Genomic DNA, 19148 nt, shown 5'->3' with positions numbered 1-19148 from the left:
CTTTCAAAAATGCAGATGCCTAGGTTACACTCTAGACATGTATTTAAAAACTCCTCAGGTGATTCTGATATTCATCCAGTGTTGAGAACTACTGGTATAAAGTATAGTTTTGTTTTCAAGGCATTTGGTGTCTAGCTGGGAATATAGGACTAATTGGGAATATAGATGTATAGTATATATCTATCACTCTGTTTTTAGCCCCTTACACAGATACTATATGATAAATTTCTAGGGAGAGGCATTGACAACATAACTATTGTATTTAAGAGAGGATCAGATCACAGGAACAGAGGCTGGGTTGTCATGGGAGAGGTGGAATTTGAACCTAGGCTCTTAGGGCAGGTAGGATATAAATAAATATAGAGGAGATGTCAAGGCATTCTGAGTGGAAGGCTGAGATAAACTAAGCTTGAAGGTAGGAGTGTATAACGTATGTGCCAAGTACTAATTGGATATTAGTTGAAAGTAGTAAGAAAGTAAGTAGTGGAAAGTAGTAGGAAATCAGACACCTGCATAGGGTCTTGAGCCCAAACATTTGAGGTTTGCACATGTCACTACATAGCTTCTTACCTTGACAAATTATTTTACTTCTTTAAGCTCCAGTTTCCACATCTGCCAGATATTCATAATAATAGTTCCTACTGGGTTGTTTAGATCCAGTAAGGTAACGTATATATGAGCACTTGATTAACTGCAGAGCTCTACCCAATGCTGGCTATCGTTATTGTCTTTTGGAAGGGGAGGCATTAATAGAGCATAGAAATGACATATAAAAAGTTTTAATCTTTCATCCTATTTACTTATGAGTGAGCAAAATAAATGGCTAAAAATAAATATTTATCATCACTGAATTACTTACTGTAACTGTGTTTAAGGATTTGGAGCTCAGCCTTCAAAAAAGAAGATTATCCTAACTACCCCTCATGACTACTGCAGAGGCTATGGCTGAAAAAGCAAAATGTGAGTATCTATGCTTACCTAACAACTTGATGTACAAGTCATAACACTTCAACTGTTTTAACTAATCTTTTCTATTAATTTGTGACTCTCAGAGCACCACACTGTTGGCACATCTTGAAAGGATTTATTCCGTTCCCTTTATTATAAATAACTAACTTTTGAGAGATCTTTTTAACTTATTGTGCTGTCCCATATGGTATTCACTTTTCATATATGGGCTATTCAGTCCTTGAAGTGTGGCTGGTGGAAACTAAGGAACTGAATATTTAGTTTAAGTTTAATGAATTTTAATGTAAAATTAAAAACGGATAATTCAGTTACTGGAAAACTTTAAGCATGTTTGGAACAAATTTGGGCACATAAATCTATTTTTTTCAGGAGACTATTTTATAAAATTTAAATACAGGTTAAGTAGTTCTGATAAAAATTTAACATCTGAGTTGAGATGTATATAAGTACAAGCAAATTACATACAGAGTTTTGAAGAACAAAAAAGAATGTAAAATATCTAATTCATTTTTAATATTGATTAATGTTTAAATGGTAATGTTTGGTTGCATTTTATTTAAATAAAATAGTCTAAAAATTATTATGTTATATAAATGAATTTCACCTTTTTTGTATGTCTACTTGAAAGCATTTAAATTACATCTAAATTACATATTCAGTTTACATTGTATTCTTTTTCACCTTTATTGGGGTATAATTTACAAATAAAAATTGAATATATATGAAGGTGTACAACATGCGTGTCAACATACATACACCCTGTAAAATTATTTCCACTATCAAGCTAATTATATCTATTACTTCACATATTTAGCTTTTTTTCTGGTGTGATGAGACTACTTAAGATCTTTCTTTTAGCAAATTTCAGGTATACCATACATTATTATTAATTACACATTGTATTTCTTTTAGAGTTGAAATAGACTTGGCAACAAGACAAGCAATCCTAACATATAGTACTGCACATAGAGCTGAGGTTATTATTGTTCTGCTACTTCCTCTTGGCTCCTGTTACCCCTGACAGTATATGATACAGGCCAGCTGGCATCTGCCCAGGGCTGCCAATAGAGCTCTGTGATGATCACTTTAACTTTTTATTTCGATACCACAGAACATTTTTAAGATGAGAAGGTCAGAGAGGGTGGAAGATCCAGGAAGTAGAGGAGGAATATTCTCTAGTTTCATTTTGCCTTAGGTCATGCCCACATGACCTTGATGCTATGAGCTTGCCATTTCCCTCCATCTCCATAGCAACCTGGCCACAGTCTGAGAAATATTAACATAGAATATTTTTGGGCAGTACCCTGTAAAATCTGTCTGAGGTATATATGAAAATTATTAGCATTTTACCCTGTAAAATCTGTCTGAGGTATATACGAAAATTATTAGCATTTCTTGGTGCAAAGAAGGCAAGATACTTTGTTAAAGAAGAGCAAGGAATTAAGGGCGGGGGAAAGTGAGTCAGTAAGAGAGAACTCAACAGTGTGCCTTTAACTTAGAACTGAGGAGTTGAGTCTTAATACAGAATGTATTATGGCAAAAAATGTTGAATATGTGTTTTAGGAGTTGATAACCAGATACCACTTGAAATTTGGGTTTTATTTGGTTCTTATCTCTTTTTTTAGGAAGAAATTAGAAATAATTTATGTTTTCTTCACTTACATGTAATGAAATTAATTCAAGGTATTGTATTTGAAGTTTTTGTCCAAAGAGCTTCTATTCAGTTTCCAGGTTCCATAACTCTTTACCCTAGAACTGATGGCCTTAATTCCAGCTTCTCTCCTCTCTAGCTTCTCCTCTCTCCATCTTCTCCCACTTCTCAGCACTCCAACCCTTCTCTCTATCTGAACTTGTTTGCAAGCAGGTTCTTTCCACAGATGCACTGTTATTCAGACCTTTATTTGTTTTTTGCTCAGTTGGTGTGTATTTACTTTTCAGCAAAGAAAGTCTGCAAAATAAAACTTAGGAAGAGCTCAAATATGTGAAACAGATAAGATCTGGGCTCTGACTGAAAGAAGGAAGCACCCCCATGGCACATGAACTTAATGAAGCACTTTAAATTTAAAACCACTGCCTAAGCCTGGTTTCCATTCACATGTCATTTCTCTTGGGATATTTCTGTTTTCAATATTAATTTCAATAATACAGTGTGAAGCTTTATCTTTTTAAAGGGATATTCATTAGTGAGCTAGTGGTAGGGGGTGTTGGTGGTTGTTGGCTTTTTTCACAGTATCCATCTTAACTGACTGTCATGGCATTTATTTACACATTTTTTTCTTGTACTAGACCCTTAAGCACTTGGAAAGCAGAAATAGTCTTATTTATTTTGGCACATTTAGCATCAAAACAGCATCTAGCACTTAGTAGATATGTAATAAATATGTGCTAAACTGAGTCCTATTGTGTCTGAGGTGGGGCTTTTGTTACACCTGTCAGACATTTACCCTGATTGCATACATAGTGTTGGCCTTAGCCATGTGGCCATACATCTTTGCTTAAGATTATTTTTTAAATAAATGTTTATGAAGCCTCTCTGAAGAATGTAGCCTATTAATGGGAAGGATGGAAACCCTCTGAGTATGGCCGGTTATTTTTATTATGATTATGAAAAACAAATGTTTTTAAACCCCTGGGTCTTCTTGGATACCGAAAAGACTTAATGATTCTAATTAAGAGATGGCTCATTTTTTTGTAATAGTTTCCATAACTAGATTTTCTTTTTGTATCTTCACTTCAGAGGTTCACTGGAGCAACTATGTAGAACCTCTAAGGTAGTAGATAAACCTGATTTTATGAACCATCATTACAATCATGTTAAGCTGATGTTATATGAAAAATGAGGGGTTTCTTAAAAGATAAAATAAATGTATGGAAATGTTTTAGGCTAGTGAAATATTTGGGATTAGAGGTTCTCATTTTTTTTCCAATGGAAATGTTAGTATTTGCACTCTTGTCTTAGATGAGTTTAATATGACCGTTTCAACCTCTTCCTGAACTTTATTGCAAAAACATTTATTATTGCTTATAATGACTTGCCATTGCTTTTGGGGGTTTTAATAACATGAAGAATAATATGTATGAAAATATTTTATTAACTGCAAACATGTTAATTAATTAGTTTTGGATAAAAGGAATTTTAATAAGACAATTTATCCAATCTGCATTAGAAAGTTATCTTTGTGATTTTGAAGAAATGAGGGTTGAGTAAAAATATAATTATATAAACACTGTTGGAGAAACACTGTTGCTATCATTAGCCCAATGATAATAATACAATAATACCAAAAATAATAAAATTTCTCACATTTATTGAAAACTTATTTTGTGTCAGGTGCTGTGCTGTTTTGTAACAATGTTTAAGTTAATCTTCAGACAACTCTCTGTGGCATATATTATTATTATCCTCATTTTACAAATAAGAAAAGTAAGGCTTAAGACAATAAAGTTCATGAGCAAATTGTAATTCAAACACAAAATAGAGTGACTCAGGAATATGAGCTCTTAAAAATCAATCTATATACCCTCAATATGTACAAATTAAGCCATAGGTATAGTTTTCATAATACAGAAGGAACATACCTTAGCAACTTCCTCAAAATAATATATGAAGTGCACTTGAATGTGTAAAAGATGCAAACCTATATTCTTGCCTCATTATGAGCAAAGAAAGAGAAACCTTGAGTATTATTGACTGGATGGAGATTTAATATAAATGTTGTTTAATTTCTTGTAATTTTTAGACTCATTTGTTGAATAGTTGCATGTCCTTGGAAATTATAAAAATAAATGATTCTAGCATTGCCTTTCTAAGGCATGGAAGTATGAGTACCTTGTGCTAGCTTGTAAATTTAATGCTTTTGTTCAAGGCTACTTTTTAGTAATGGTAAAAAATCAGAACAGGTACCTCAGTGCCTCACATGACAACAAGGGCTCAGGACTGCCAGCTAGAAGTCAATGTCCATATGCCTTCATTGGAGCCATTTCAGGATCTATGTGAAATTGCTGCTCTCTGGCCATGGCTGACTTTCTCTGCTCCTTTATGAACAGTCTCAGGCCTTGTTCTTCTCAATAATCTGATGGCCTGATCGTATGGGTGTGTTGTGACAGTACCTTGACATGTCAAGATCTGCTTTCTGGCCCCAACAAGGCCATTAGGGCTGCCAGAGCGCATATAGTTTCTCCATGGTCCACAGGTGATGAGTGGCACTTGTGGACAGGGGAAATCACAGACTCATCAAGGAAGATCCCAGCAAGAAAGAAAATGCTACCTTGGGAATTAAACTCCTCTGTCAAAAGCTAATTTCTAGTTACAAAGGAGGAAATCGAAACAGCTGCGTCAGCACATTACATGACAACAAGAGGCGGGAGTGCTGGCTTAAAATCTGTATGTCAGGGAAACGTGCATATCTCACTAGGGTGACCAGCCAAGTTTCAGAGGAATTTCTAGTACTCATAGGCAGTGCATGGAATCAGGAAAAGCAGCAGATGTGTAGAAAAGGGCAGCGAGGAACTCAGGAGCACAGTGCCTACACAGCCTTAACACTGCTATGTGACTTCAGCAGGCTGTCAGGTCTCTGCATCTCAGAACTTTGCCTGTAAATGAAGACTAGATCATCTCTAAGGCCTTGTCTGAAATGAAGACATGATGGTTTCCACAAAGCTACATTTTCAACAACAACAACAACAACAATGGAAAACCAGTGAATTAATACATTAATGAATTATATTGATTGTCATGTGCATGACACGTGACAATGTTGTAATTATAAGTGATTGTAATTAAAGTACTTGTAAGAGATATTTGAATAGTCTGAAGAAAGGAAGAAAAGAGGAAAGTATTGTCATGAGAGAAGGAAATGGAGGACAAGTTGTGAAGTCACAGCTAGGAATAGCTCTCTGCCTTTCCGCCATGAAGTAAATGCTCTGGCTGGAGGCCTCCTCAAAGCAAAATTAGGTTTCAGTTAAAATTTGATGAAACAATTTTAATTCCAGAACTCTTGCCCTTTCCATGTGAGGACAGTGCTTCTTATGACTCTGAACTGGGAAATTAATATGAACCTGGCTTCATTCCTTAGGGCCTTATTACCCCAAGGTAACAGCTACCTATGGCCTGTGAGTCTACCTGATGAAAAGCAAGGAGATATTTTGTGCAGGAATAAAGAGACAATTTTACCTTCAATAATTTATTATGAAATTTTCAAACTTGAAAGAATTTTAAATCAATGCCCATAAGCTTACTACCCGGTTCTTACCATTAATATTTTACTATACTTGATTTGTCACATACCCATCCTTCAATCGACATGCATATCATTAGTTAGAATTCATTATTTGTTTATAGTTTTTCTTCTTTTGATGTAAAATGTGCATACAAGGAAATGTAGAAATCTTAGATGTACATTCATCGAGTACACTCAATGATAATATATGCCTATGTAATCCAAATTCTTATCAAGATAAAGAACATTCCCATCTCTCCAGAAAGTTTCTTCATGGCTCTTCTCAGTCAATCCACCATACCTCCCAGCAGAATAACTGTTCTGTTTGTTTTTTCCACCATAGTTTTATCTGTTCTAGAACTTCATATAAGTGGAACCATATAGTATGTGCTTTTTTGTATAAGTCTGCTTTAACTTGGCATATTTTTGAAATTTATCCATAGCGTTGTACATGTCAGAGGTACCTCTTTTTTTATTGCTAAGTAGTCTTTTATTGTACACATATACCACGGTTTATCAACTCCCCTAATGTTACATATCTGGGCTGTTTTCAATTTAGAATTATTATGAGTAAAGCTACTATAAACATTCTTGTACAAGTATTTTATAAACATACATTTTCATACTCTCTGGTAAATACTTAGGAGTGGAATTGCTGGGTTGCAGGATGGGTGTATATTTAGCTTTATAAGAGATTGCCATACCTTTTCCAAACTGATTATGCTATTTTTCATTTCCACCAGCAATACTTGAGGGTTCCAGTAGCTCTACAGCTGCATCCACATTTGGTGTTATCAGTCTTTTAATTTTAGCCATTTTGGTGAGTGTAGTGGTATCTCATTATACTTTTGAGTTACATGAAGATTGAGTTTTTAATTGCTTAACATATGAGTGGGTGAAGAGGAGAGAAAACCTTCATAGTAAGAGTACTAAAGAAGGTAGAGTTATAAAAACAGAGCGCCTACTGGCTAGACTTTGAATAGGTAATATATTTAAATTTTACCGAGTTTGAGTTAAGAGGAGGAAGCCAAGAAACACTTATAAGTGTCAGGATCAGCTAATATCATTCAATTTATAGTATTTGTACTGATGAAACAAGCACAGGATCAGCTAATAATAAATAAAATATATAAAGAGGAAAACTTAGACAAGGCTAAATGAGAATGATGTAGTCTACATGCTATAGAATTGTACACATAGTCCTGCTTAAAAGAAATTAAGAAACTTAGGCTGGGTGCTGTTGCTCACACCTGTAATCGCAGCAGTTTGGGAGGACAAGGCATGTAAATTGCCTGAGCACAGAAGTTCGAGACCAGCCTGGGCAACGTGGTGAAACCCCATCTCTACAAAAAGTAGAAAAATTAGCTGAATGTGATGGTACATGCCTGTGGTCCCAGATACTCAGAAGGCTAAGGTGGAAGGATTGCTTGATCCTGGAAAGCAGAGGTTGCAGTGAGCCATAATTGTGCCACTGTACTGCAGACTAGGCAACAGAGGGAGACCCTGTCTCAAAAAAAAAAAAAAAAAAAAAAGAAATTAAGAAACTTAGAAAATAGAAAAATTATTATAATATCATCCATCCATAGGCATGTATTTTTAATTTAATTGCTACTTCTGTTTAATAAATTTATTGAGGCATTTTATTTTATACTTATAATTTTGTCAACAAGTTGGAAGGTAAATACTCTTGAGGAAGTTTACATCTTCATGCATTAGTCATTAAATACGGGAAACACAGGTAGACTTGTTAGTAACTTTTATGCCCAAAACATGTTGTTATAACTTCTATACAATAACATTTAAAGGACTTTAAGAATGGAAGCGTATTTCTATTTTGTTTATTTTCTTTGCTTTATCTGGGCTGAAGTAACTTAAGATAATCTATCTTATCACCTGACCATTACAAGCTTATATTTATTCTTAAAAAACAAAATATTACATTGAGAGATCATTATATTCTTTTGCTCCCTCTTATAATGTCCACTTAAAAATTCACTTTCACATTACCTGTTTAAAAAATGTTTCTGTTTCTATATTAGGTCCTACATTAGAGATCACCAAGCAAGACTTTTTTCAAGAAGCAAAAACTCTCATTGCCCAGCATTATGAGAAAATAAATGAGGTTATTGCTTTGCATTTATCTAATATTACATTTTTAAGTTTTTGCATACTACAATGATTATTCCAAATGATTGCATAAACCCTAATTTGTGATTGAAGAAATAGAAAAGAGAGGCTGGGCACAGTGGCTCACATCTGTATTCCCAGCACTTTGGGAGGCCCAGGTGGGTGGATTACAAGGTCAGGAGTTCCAGACCAGCTTGACCAACATGGTGAAACCCTGTCTCTACTAAAAATACAAAAAATTAGCCAGGCATGGTGGTGGATGCCTGTAGTCCCAGCTACTCTGGAGGCTGGGGCAGAAAATTGCTTGAATCCAAGAGACAGAGGTTGCAGATCATGCCACTGCATTCCAGCCTGGGTGACAGAGTGAGACCCCATCTCAAAAACAAAACAAACAAACAGAAATAGAAAAGATAATAGAATTGAGAAAAATGAAATCCTCACTAGCTATAAAATAGATTTTATATGACGTTTTAAAATAAGACTTTTTAGTTACACAAGTTTTAATTATACAAATGTGTTTGATTTGTACATTTAATACAATTTAAAATTTTTGAAGAATTTTAAATAATTGGATTTTTCATCTCAAGTAAATATCCCTTTAAATACTGTTTAGACAAAGCTAAACTAAAAAATATATTGTGAGATGAGTGTTTTTTATACCCTTAGCATTACCATGCTTACCTGTATCTTCCATTGTCTTTCATATATCTTTTTGCATTACAATTGTCTATTTGCTGGTCTGATAGCTCCTTGAGGGCATAGACTGGTTTTTGAATGTTGTATCTCTAGCAATAATGATTGTACCTGGCTCAATAAATATTTGCTGAATAGCATATATTTGCAAAGTGGGAAGAAGGAGTGGAAGGGAAAGGGATAGCAAAGAGATGGAGGAGGGTGAGCACAGGGTGACATTTTGGAGGAGAACATCTATAGAGGAGGCAGCAAATTTGTGGAAGGGGCAACTATTGTGACAGATGAGCCTTTGGGAAGACAAGTGAGGGGAGGTTACCTTCGGATGGGTTACTGTGTGTCAGATGATCCTAGTCCTCTTTTGAATACTTAAAAAAATCTTTAAACAAAGTTTTAAATAAGATTTTAAATATTTTTCAATATTTCTTGTAGTCAGGGAGGAGGATTCTAATTTTTACTTATGTTTCTTTTGAATGGTCCTCATTACCAAGACAGTCTTCATAGTTAGACAGATATGCCTTGGAAACTTTACCTGTTTTAAAATTTTTATCTATTAATAATAGCCCAGTGTTCCACCTTAGGTTCCTGGCAAAATGTAATATTAGCACACCAAAACCTCCTTATTGACATTTGAATCGGCAACAATTTGAATTTTTCTAAACCTTTTTTTAGGCATGTGTGTTGTTGGGGGCATAGGGAAGAACTATAGTTCTATCTGTGTGTAGAATAATTATGCTGTTTGGATAATTACCTGTCAGAGATCCAGAGCTGTATTATTCTCCTGTTGTTCAAGGTGGTCAAAATTAGGAAGCAGTTATGATTAAAAGGGTATGAAATATATGTCCTATTACCAATACGCTGTTTTTGAGAGCTTACCTCCATATATGTTCACTTATTTCTGGTTCAGCAAAGAAAGAGGTTTGAGGGGTGTTAGCATTTTATGGCTGTCTAAAAGTTCTTCAAAGATGGTTGAAAATAATTTAATTCCTGTATTAAATTGTCTATTTGAAAAACTCCTATTTTACAATGGACTTTGAAACCTGTATTTAAAAATATCACTTTGAGGAGAAAGTTGCTATTTTAAAATTTACATTTCTTTCAAAGTAGAATATAATGCTTATGGTTGTGAAGGACTTTTGGAGAATGACATAGAAAAACATCTGATTTAGTTGGTTACTGTCATTTGTAATTTACATTAGAGTAGATGTCTTATACAGTAAGGTACTTTGTAAAATGTTTCTAGTAGAGATGCAATTTTGTGAACTTATTAATAAAATGTATTATATAACATTATTAAATAATGCGTACTAAAATTTTGCCAACATGTATTTTTGTTTTATTCATAGAATAAAGTTCAAGGTACTTCTGTAAATGTTTTTAGAAAGAAACACCAAAAACCGAAATGTGGCAAATACATACCTTTGGAGATTGACAAAAAGGAAACACATGATGTGCTGCAAGAACATCGGGCAGTGCTCAGAAGGATTTGCTTTCCCAAGGAGCTTTCCAAAAGTGGACATCTTCAGGAATCCCTACCACCAATCTCCTTCAAGGAACCACACATTTTTAATAGAAGAGAAAAATGCAGGCCCATAGATCTAATTACAAAAGGTAAGTTTTTTGGTGTAGTGAAGAAATTTAGCAAACCCATGGCAAAACTGTTTGCTTCTTATGTGCCTGTAATGGAATTTTCTTGTTCAAACAATTCCCTGAATTTTAAATCTTAACAATGAAAGGTAGGGAGGTCTGATTAATAGAGCTGCTAATCTCTGGGGACCACCAAGAATTGAGAAGAATGCATTCTAAGGGGAAAGAGAAATTTAGGGGAACAAAACTGGTTAGCCATGTCTTCCAGAAGTGATCTTCTTCCTAGATAAAATCCTCAGAGACTGTTTATTTCACAGATGCTAAAGCAGCTGTGGACGATAGCCCTGAATTCTGTTTTTGAGCAGGATTGATAGGATAGGCAACTTACTCATGAGTATGTTTCCTCAAAACCCTAAAAAGATTTTTGGAAGCTATAGAGTTTTCCCATAAAAGAAATTGTAAAGATTTATCCTCTATGGGGAACATGGTAAGGTATTAACTAGAGATTGATTTAAGCAAAGTGATATTGTTTTCCTGAAACTAATGGCTTGAATACATGACCACTTAGAATACATTTCTGGTATAGCTTCCACAGCCTTATCTTATTTTTTTCCTTTTCTGTTATTTCTGAATATGTTTATTCATTCATGTGCTCATTTGTAGTTTTCCTAATCAACAAAGATTGACTGCTCTGTGCCAGGCACTAAGTTAGGAGCTGGAGAAACAGAGATTAAAAGGCTCAGAGAGTAATGGTGAGAATAAACACAGGGTAATTTCTCACTATACGGTGTAACAGTTGTAATAGAGGTCAGTGCGAAGCATTATGGAAACACCGAGGAGTAACCAACCAAGGGCTAGACTGAAATTTATCAGAAGAAATATCTTTAGAACTGGGTTTTCAGGAGAAGCAGAATGGAAACAGGAGAGGCCATTTTGAGCTGCAGGAACAAAATGTATTAAAGCTCTGAAGGATGAAAGAACACAATATCTTTTGGGAAAGGAGAGATGTGGTAGGAAATAAAGTTTGGAAGGTGGGTAGGGCTAGAGTTTGAAGGGAATATAATAGTCAACCTAGGATATGAACTTATGTTTAATGGAAAGACAATGGTGATTTTAAATCTATAGGTGGGGGAAGGGGTGAGGTATGATCAGATCTTTCTGTTAGAAAAATAAAATTGGCAGCAGAGACTGTAGAGAGTGATGACAGAGAGCTAAGTGAGGAGTCTGTTCAGGCTGTTCTGTGAGAGATGACAGGGCCTGAATTAGGGCAGTAGGGAAGCATAAAGTGTGGGGAAGGGCTGTTCCATCAGCCTTTCTGAAAGCATGTTCCTCAGAATGTTAGTCCTGAGTGATTCAGTGACCCTAACAAAGGATTCTTTGGTTAGATACATTTAAAAAATGCATATTATATTCCTTTTTGGGGATTCATACTAATTATTAATATATTGAAATGTCTGGGAAATACTGTAGAAAAGAAATCTGTTTACTGTTTTTAACCTTGCTACCCCAGTTCATTTGGGCAAAGAACCCTTATATTTTTCACATTGTACCAATGAATGTCCTTGATACTACTGTTCTTTTTAATACATTTTGGTATATTCAGAATTAGTGGATTATTTTAGGATGAGTAAACTGGCTTTTGAAAAATCAACTGATTGTGTAATGAAAATGAAGATGTTAAAGATATTGACATTTCTAGACTGGCAAACTAGACAAAAGTCCTTAGGTTGAGATAGAAATTTAGAGGGTGTCTTCATCTGTTCTTGCTGCTATAACAAAATGCCTGAATAATTCATAAACATGTGAAATTTATAGCTCATAGTTATGGAGACTGGGAAATCCTAGGTCAAGGTACTAACTAGCAGGTTCAGTGTTTTGTAAGGGGTCCAGTCTATGCTTCCAAGATGGCACCTTGAATGCTGTGTCCTCTGGAGAGGACAAAAGCTGTGTTCTCACATGGTAGAAGGGATGGAAGGGAAAAACATAAGCAGCTCTCTGAAGCTTCTTTTATAAGGGCATTATTCTCATTTATGAGGGTGAAGCCCTCATAGCTTAATCACTTTCTCAAAGGTCCTATCTCTTAATAGTATCACATTGGATTCCAACATGAATTTTGAAGAGATGCAAACATTTGAACCACAATAAAAGGAGAAACAGATTTTGGGCAGGTAGGGAAAGGGGTGGGGGGAAATAACGAATTCAGTTTTAGACCTGTTAAGTAGACACACATGTGTCTAAATAGCACATATGTATCTACTTCCTAAATAGCCATTAGGAAATTGGAAACACATGTGTCTACTTCCTAAATAGCCATTAGGAAGTTGGAAAAGGAGATCTAGCCCTGGAGAGGTAGATGAAGATTGAAGATAGGTGTGAGGGGTCACTACCATACTGAAATTGTGGGGCTCATGCATTTTTTCACCTAACACTTGTTTAATATGTGAAGTATGAGAGACAAAAGATATGCTGCTTACCCACAAGAAATTCAAATTTGATATATGTAGTTTTTGCAGTAGCATTGAAAGAGGATAAATAGACAATGATAGTGGTATGACTCTTACTATAATAGAAAGACACTCTACTGCTTTAAAATGAGTAGGAGGATATCTGATTCAGATTCAGGGGTCAGGAATGGATTTCCAGGAAATTTAAAGTCTGGTAAATTTTGAAGGATAAATAAATGTCAACTCAAAAAAGAAAGAAAGTTTTATCTAGCTAGAGGGCCTACCATCTACCTGATAGTGGATATCTGAAAGTGATTATGATGTTATTGACAGAATTACTTGATTTTACATAACTGGAACATGAGGACTGGGGAGGGATTGGAGATAACAGACTAAATACTGAAGAACATTGAACCTAAAAGCTGAGAGAACCATTGAAATGTTTTAAAGAGAAGTTGCAGTGATAACATTTGTATTTTAACATGTTTATTGGCTCTAGAAATGGGATGTGATGGATTTTAGAGGCATAGAAACCAATAAGGAGATAGTAATTCACATGAGGAAAGGCAACTTAAATGAAGGTAGTAGCACTGGGATACTGTTGAGGGGAGAGATTTTACAGATATTAGAAAGGTAGAGTTATTTAGACTTGGTCAACAATAAAGTAAAGCATAAAGCACAGGAAAGAGATGTGGTGCTGCGTTAGTGGTTTATACTAAGTGGCAGCATGAAGCCAGGTATAGCAAACTAGAAGGTTGGAGATGCACCTTACGTAATGGCAAAAACTGCCACCAGCAGTAAGTTGGAATCTAGACTTTGTACCTACTGAGCTTTGTAGCTTTAGGTAAGGAAGTTGGAAAATGCATTATTAGCATACATTGGTTGTTTCTGGCTGCCTTTGGGAAGTTATTAGAAACATGAGATAAACTGAGAAAAATCCTGGCTAGTTTCCAATTAGAAATGAAAGGGCATAGAGAGATACTAGGTACTTGGGGCCTTGGTTTTGAGCAAATATCTATTAAGACTTAATATTGCAGCAAAAAGCATATTAAAAGTACATCTTTCACCACCAGCCCATTATCTCAGATACCCTCATGGCAGTCACTATTGAGAGACTAATCCAAGGGGTAAGAAAAGAAAGATACAAAGGAGATTTTAGAACAATATATTTAAAAAATGACTTTGAATGTGGTTATTGTCATGCAGAATTAATCGGAAGCAAATAGGTTTAAAAGTCTAATAGATTTTTTAGAGAATTATATTCCCAAAGAAACCATGAACCTTGATGTAATTGAATGTTCAAAAAGTAGGATAATCTAGATTTATCGGGAAGTGGGTGACACAAGCTATACAACCTCCAAATTGGGTAATAGCAAGGCATGGCTGAGGAGCAAGTAAAAGGCTTCTCAGAGAGTAGATCCAGAGGCCACTAAAAAAAAAATGAAGAGAGTGCTTCCTAGAGAAAAAATCATTGTCTATTCAAGGAATTTCCCCGCCTCCAGGATAGGGGGCCTTCTCAGTGACTTTCCAATAGAATTTTGTAACATCTTTGTACTGGTGACTATTGTGTTTACTTTCTTCCCTTTCACTAATGGAGTTTTTGCTGAGGTTATCCTGTATCTGCTCTATTATTGTATGTTATATGCTTTGGGGAAGGTAAAGATACTTTCTGTAGTTGTTTTTCATATTACTGGACCATAAGGAGCCACATCTGGACTTGTTGGAGAAAACTACACAGCAGCTGGAGGTCCTGCTCTCTGAGCTGGATGCAGTGCCTAGGGGGAACTTTGGGTTGTCTTCTTTAGGGAGAGGAAAGATGTGCTCTGTAAAGGAACAAGAAGGAATGAATATTTAGTGTCCAAAAAGAACAGGCTGTAGCAGAAACTGGATAGATGCTCATCAAACTTACATGTTTTCTTCCTTGGTACTTGGAAAATAGGTGGGGCTATGTGACAGATTTGTCTCAGTGGATTATAGCTGGAAGTGATGCACACTCATGAAAGTGTCATGTGTTCTCCTCCCAGTGTGGCTCCCCACATTTTCAAGTAGGAGGACTTCTTTTCAATATTCTTAAAATAATTACAGTTTCACTCATGAGACAGTGGTAATAGTACTTTTAACATGTCTTGATTGAAAAACTTAATTCAGATATGCAGTGAATATATAAAGCTCAGTTCTGATAATACAAAGGAGAAAAATGGACATAAATTGTGTCCTCATGGAACTTGTGATCTAGCTAGGGAAACAGATATAAATTAATAATCACATATATACAGACTGAAAGTACATCACAAATAAATTGGACCTGGACTGGGTGTCAGCGAGACTTCCTAAAGGAAATGACATTTGAGCTAAAATATAAATGATGCATAGGAATTACTCAAAGAGTGGGGTGTTTGAGGCAATTGAAAAATAATTTGCGGCCAGGCACAGCGGCTCAAGCCTGATATCCCAGCACTTTGGGAGGCTGAGGCGCATGGATCATGAGGTCAAGAGATCGAGACCATCCTGGTCAACATGGTGAAACCCTGTCTCTACTAAAAAACTACAAAAAAATTAGCTGGGCATGGTGGCGCGTGCCTGTAGGCCCAGCTACTCAGGAGGCTGAGGCAGGAGAATTGCCTGAACCCAGGAGGCAGAGGTTGCGGTGAGCCGAGATCGAGCCATTGCACTCCAGCCTGGGTAACAAGAGCAAAACTCCATCTCGAAAAAAAAAAAAAAAAAAAAAGAAAAAGAATTTGCAATGACCCAAAGTGGGAGCACATGGAAGAACTTTCAAATAAGTGAAAAAAATAGTTAATGTGGTTGCAGTTCTGAGAATGAGCTGGAGAGGAGTGAGCTGAGACTATAAGAACAGAAACTTTTAGTGCTATGCTAGTACGTGTTTAACAACTGGCTCTGGTGAGAGGTGAGAGGCCTAGTTTGTAGCTTTTACTGATTTACATGGTACAAATACTCTAAACATAGCCAGTTTTAAACTACCAATTTGGTACCACTGATTACAGCAGTTGGGAGATGGACACAGTCAGCTCTCCTGAGCAGGTCTGAGCTTGCTGCAGTGTACCACAGCATGTAGGCCATGTCAAACAGTTCTCATTCATCGCTTGGGCTCATCTCTTATTCCAGGCACTGCAGCCACTGCTAGGGTGACTGGTCCTTGTTCCGTACTTCCTGGACTCCTTCCTGGCTTGAGACATCCATAGAACCAGCTTCAGCTGACACATAAACAACTAGGAAGGGGGGATGAGAGCCAATGGATAAATGATTCCTTCCTTTTGTCGCTGGGCAGAAGGTCTCAGTAACACTCTATTAAAGCTTCTCAGAAGGTTCCAGACAGTTAACCAACCAGTATCTTATAATGCTAGTCAACTCAGAAAAAATTTTCACATTAGTTTTTCTTTCTTGCTTGTTTTATTTTCTCCTCCTTCATTTCTAATATCACTTTAAAAAATATTGTCATAAAAATATTTTGATGGCAGAATTGTCAGTACTTGCTGAAAGATTAGGTGTGGAGTGTAAGGGAAAGAGAGCATGAAGGATGACTCTTAGGCTTTAGTTCTGATGAACTGGAAGATGAGAATTGCTACTTTCTGAGATGGGGAATAGAGAGATATGCTTTAAATGGGCAGAAACCAAGAATTGGGATTTGGACATATTAAGTTTGAGGAGGCTATAGAGATACAAATCAAAATGTCAAATAGGTAGTCCATTATGTAAGTGTGGACTCATGGGAAAGGTTGGAGTCATTAATTTATAGATAGTATTGTCCAATAGACATACCACATGAGCCACATATAATAAAAAAATTTTCAAGTGGCCACATTAAAAAGTAAAAAGAAACAGGTGGAATTAATTTCAATAATATGTTTGGGGCCAGGCATGGAAGCTCACACCTGTAATCCCAGCACTTTAGGAGGCTGAGGCGGGCAGATCATTTGAGGGCAGGAGATAAGCCTGGCCAACATGGTGAAATGCCATTTTTACTGAAAAATACAAAAATTAGCCCAGGCATGGTGGCAGGCACCTGTAATCCCAGCTACCCGGGAGATGGAGGCTGCAGTGAGTCAAGATCGCGCCATTGCACTGTAGCCGGGGGACAGAAAAAAAAAACAAAAACCAAAAACCAAACAAACAAAATATATGATTTATTCATTTTAACCTAATATATCCAAAATATTATTCTAATAGTCAATGTAAAAATTGAGACATTTTATGTTTTTCATGTTAATTCTTCAAAATCCAGTGCATCTTTTACTTATAGCAACACTTAGACTAGCCACATTTCAAGTGCTCATAGCTACATATGGTAATTGGCTACCATACTGGACAACACAGGTATAGATATTATTTACAGTCATAGACTTAGATAAGATCATCAAGGAAGTAAATGTAGCTAGGAAAAAATATCCAAGAATTGAGCCCTGAGGATTTCTGACACTGAGAGGTCAAGAAAAGTAGTATCCAGCATAGGATGTAGAAAATAAATAGCTAGGAGCCAAATCAGGGGAGTGGGAAATATGTTAGTCATATTTCAGTTCAGGAGTAATGCATTAGAAAGGAGCAAGGACAGCTTATCTGTTGTCCCAAGAGAAAGGCAGGGCATGAGCACAGATGTAGGTGGATTGATGGAGCAGGTGGTGAGATTACTTCTATTTTTTTCAATAAAGTTAGAAATGAGGCCTTCACTTGAGAGTGGGATGGGACTGAAAGTATTGGGGTTTTGAGGAGCAAGGAAAAGGATGAAATAGTCATAATTTTGAAAAATGTGAAAGTGAAAATATAGTGTGCTAATAAAATATGCAATCCTCCCTGCTTTTTTTTTTTAGAGGGTAGAGAATTGGAAAGTGTCACTGAGGATCAGGGAAGAAACTGCCTTTGCCTGAAGCTCTAGGGTATAGGGCTATTACTTGAGAGAGCTGCTGAAAAAGCTGTCTCCTTAGGAAAATAGTATTATTAGAACAAGAAGATGGGGGAACATGTACAGAAGGTAGCAAGAATATCAATTTAGCTGATATTCTTGGGTTTCTTAGGGCAAATGAAGAGTTTGGGAGCTGGTTCAAAGAGGGATAAAAGATGGCAGGTCTATGGTGATTGAGATAAGTAGTAAGAAGAATGAGAAGACTAGTTCTGATGGTCATTTAGAGTATGTGAGTAATCCTTTCTAATGATAGTCTTTTTCGGGGGATTATTCTCTTTAGCACTTTGTAATCAGGAGGTCAAAGGTGTTAGGTGTGGACAGTGTAAGAGGGAAGTAAAGGTTTTATCAGGAGCACAAGGAGAACAGAAATCCTTCTGAAAATCCCATTATAGGCTCTGTTGAGGTCAGAGATATGCTACTAGGAACTTTTGCATGTGCCTCACTAGACAGCTGTGAAATGCTGATCTTTGAGTTTATATTTGAATTAAAATTGCAATTCATGTTTCAAAATTCTTATCTCAAAAAGCTTATATTAACTCTGTACTTTGGATCTATTTTTTAAGCATATTCCCAATATCCACTTCAGGTTAAATGGAAGCATGATCTAAGATATCAGTGGCATTAATTCCAGAACTTGATTAAAGTCTGTGAGATTAGAAAGAAAAGTGTATACTGCCTCTGTAGAGTATATAGTTTCTGCTCAGACAGCTTGGACAAATTCACTTGCATTATGTTTCATAAACTGAATATGTTATGTGAGAGTAGGCCAAACATTCCTTGAATTTGATCCAAGGATATCAACTTGAAAAATACCTGTAACAATTATAGTATCAAAAATCACTGGTAAATATCTTCTTTGTGCTTGTCTGTAAATACATGTCCATAGTTTTGATAGAGCAAAGTCAGGAAAAATATCAAATTATTTTCTCTGTGTATAGATATTCTACAGTACTGCTTAAACAGTTTCTATTGTCATTCTACCAATAATTTCTGAATCCTAATTATTAAAAATTATTAAAATTTAAATTATTAGATTACTGAAAATTATCAGAAATTAGAAATCTCATGTAAAAATCAGCATTTTTGTAACATATATTAAATATTAATTTTAGTTAGCATATAGTATTATCTTATTCATGTAGTACCATACAATATATAATTTGCATTCTCTTAGGAATAAAAATATTTAGGTCT

General features: G+C 35.8%; 1 protein-coding gene across 1 annotated transcript in view; it reads left to right on the top strand.

Moving 5' to 3' along the window:
- IQCM (IQ motif containing M) overlaps positions 1–19148 on the top strand; it is a 490160-nt gene that overhangs the window by 71403 nt on the left and 399609 nt on the right. Inside the window, 3 exon segments of the mRNA XM_037740696.1 lie at positions 876–960; positions 8228–8310; positions 10352–10616. Of these exon segments, the coding sequence (XP_037596624.1) occupies positions 924–960; positions 8228–8310; positions 10352–10616 (385 nt within the window). The 5' untranslated portion in view covers positions 876–923.

This window comes from Cebus imitator, unplaced genomic scaffold, assembly GCF_001604975.1.
Source record: "Cebus imitator isolate Cc_AM_T3 unplaced genomic scaffold, Cebus_imitator-1.0 Scaffold4, whole genome shotgun sequence".
NCBI lineage: Eukaryota > Metazoa > Chordata > Mammalia > Primates > Cebidae > Cebus > Cebus imitator.
The sequence above is the reverse complement of the archived record's forward strand: the minus strand, read 5'-3'. Positions and strand labels throughout refer to the sequence as shown.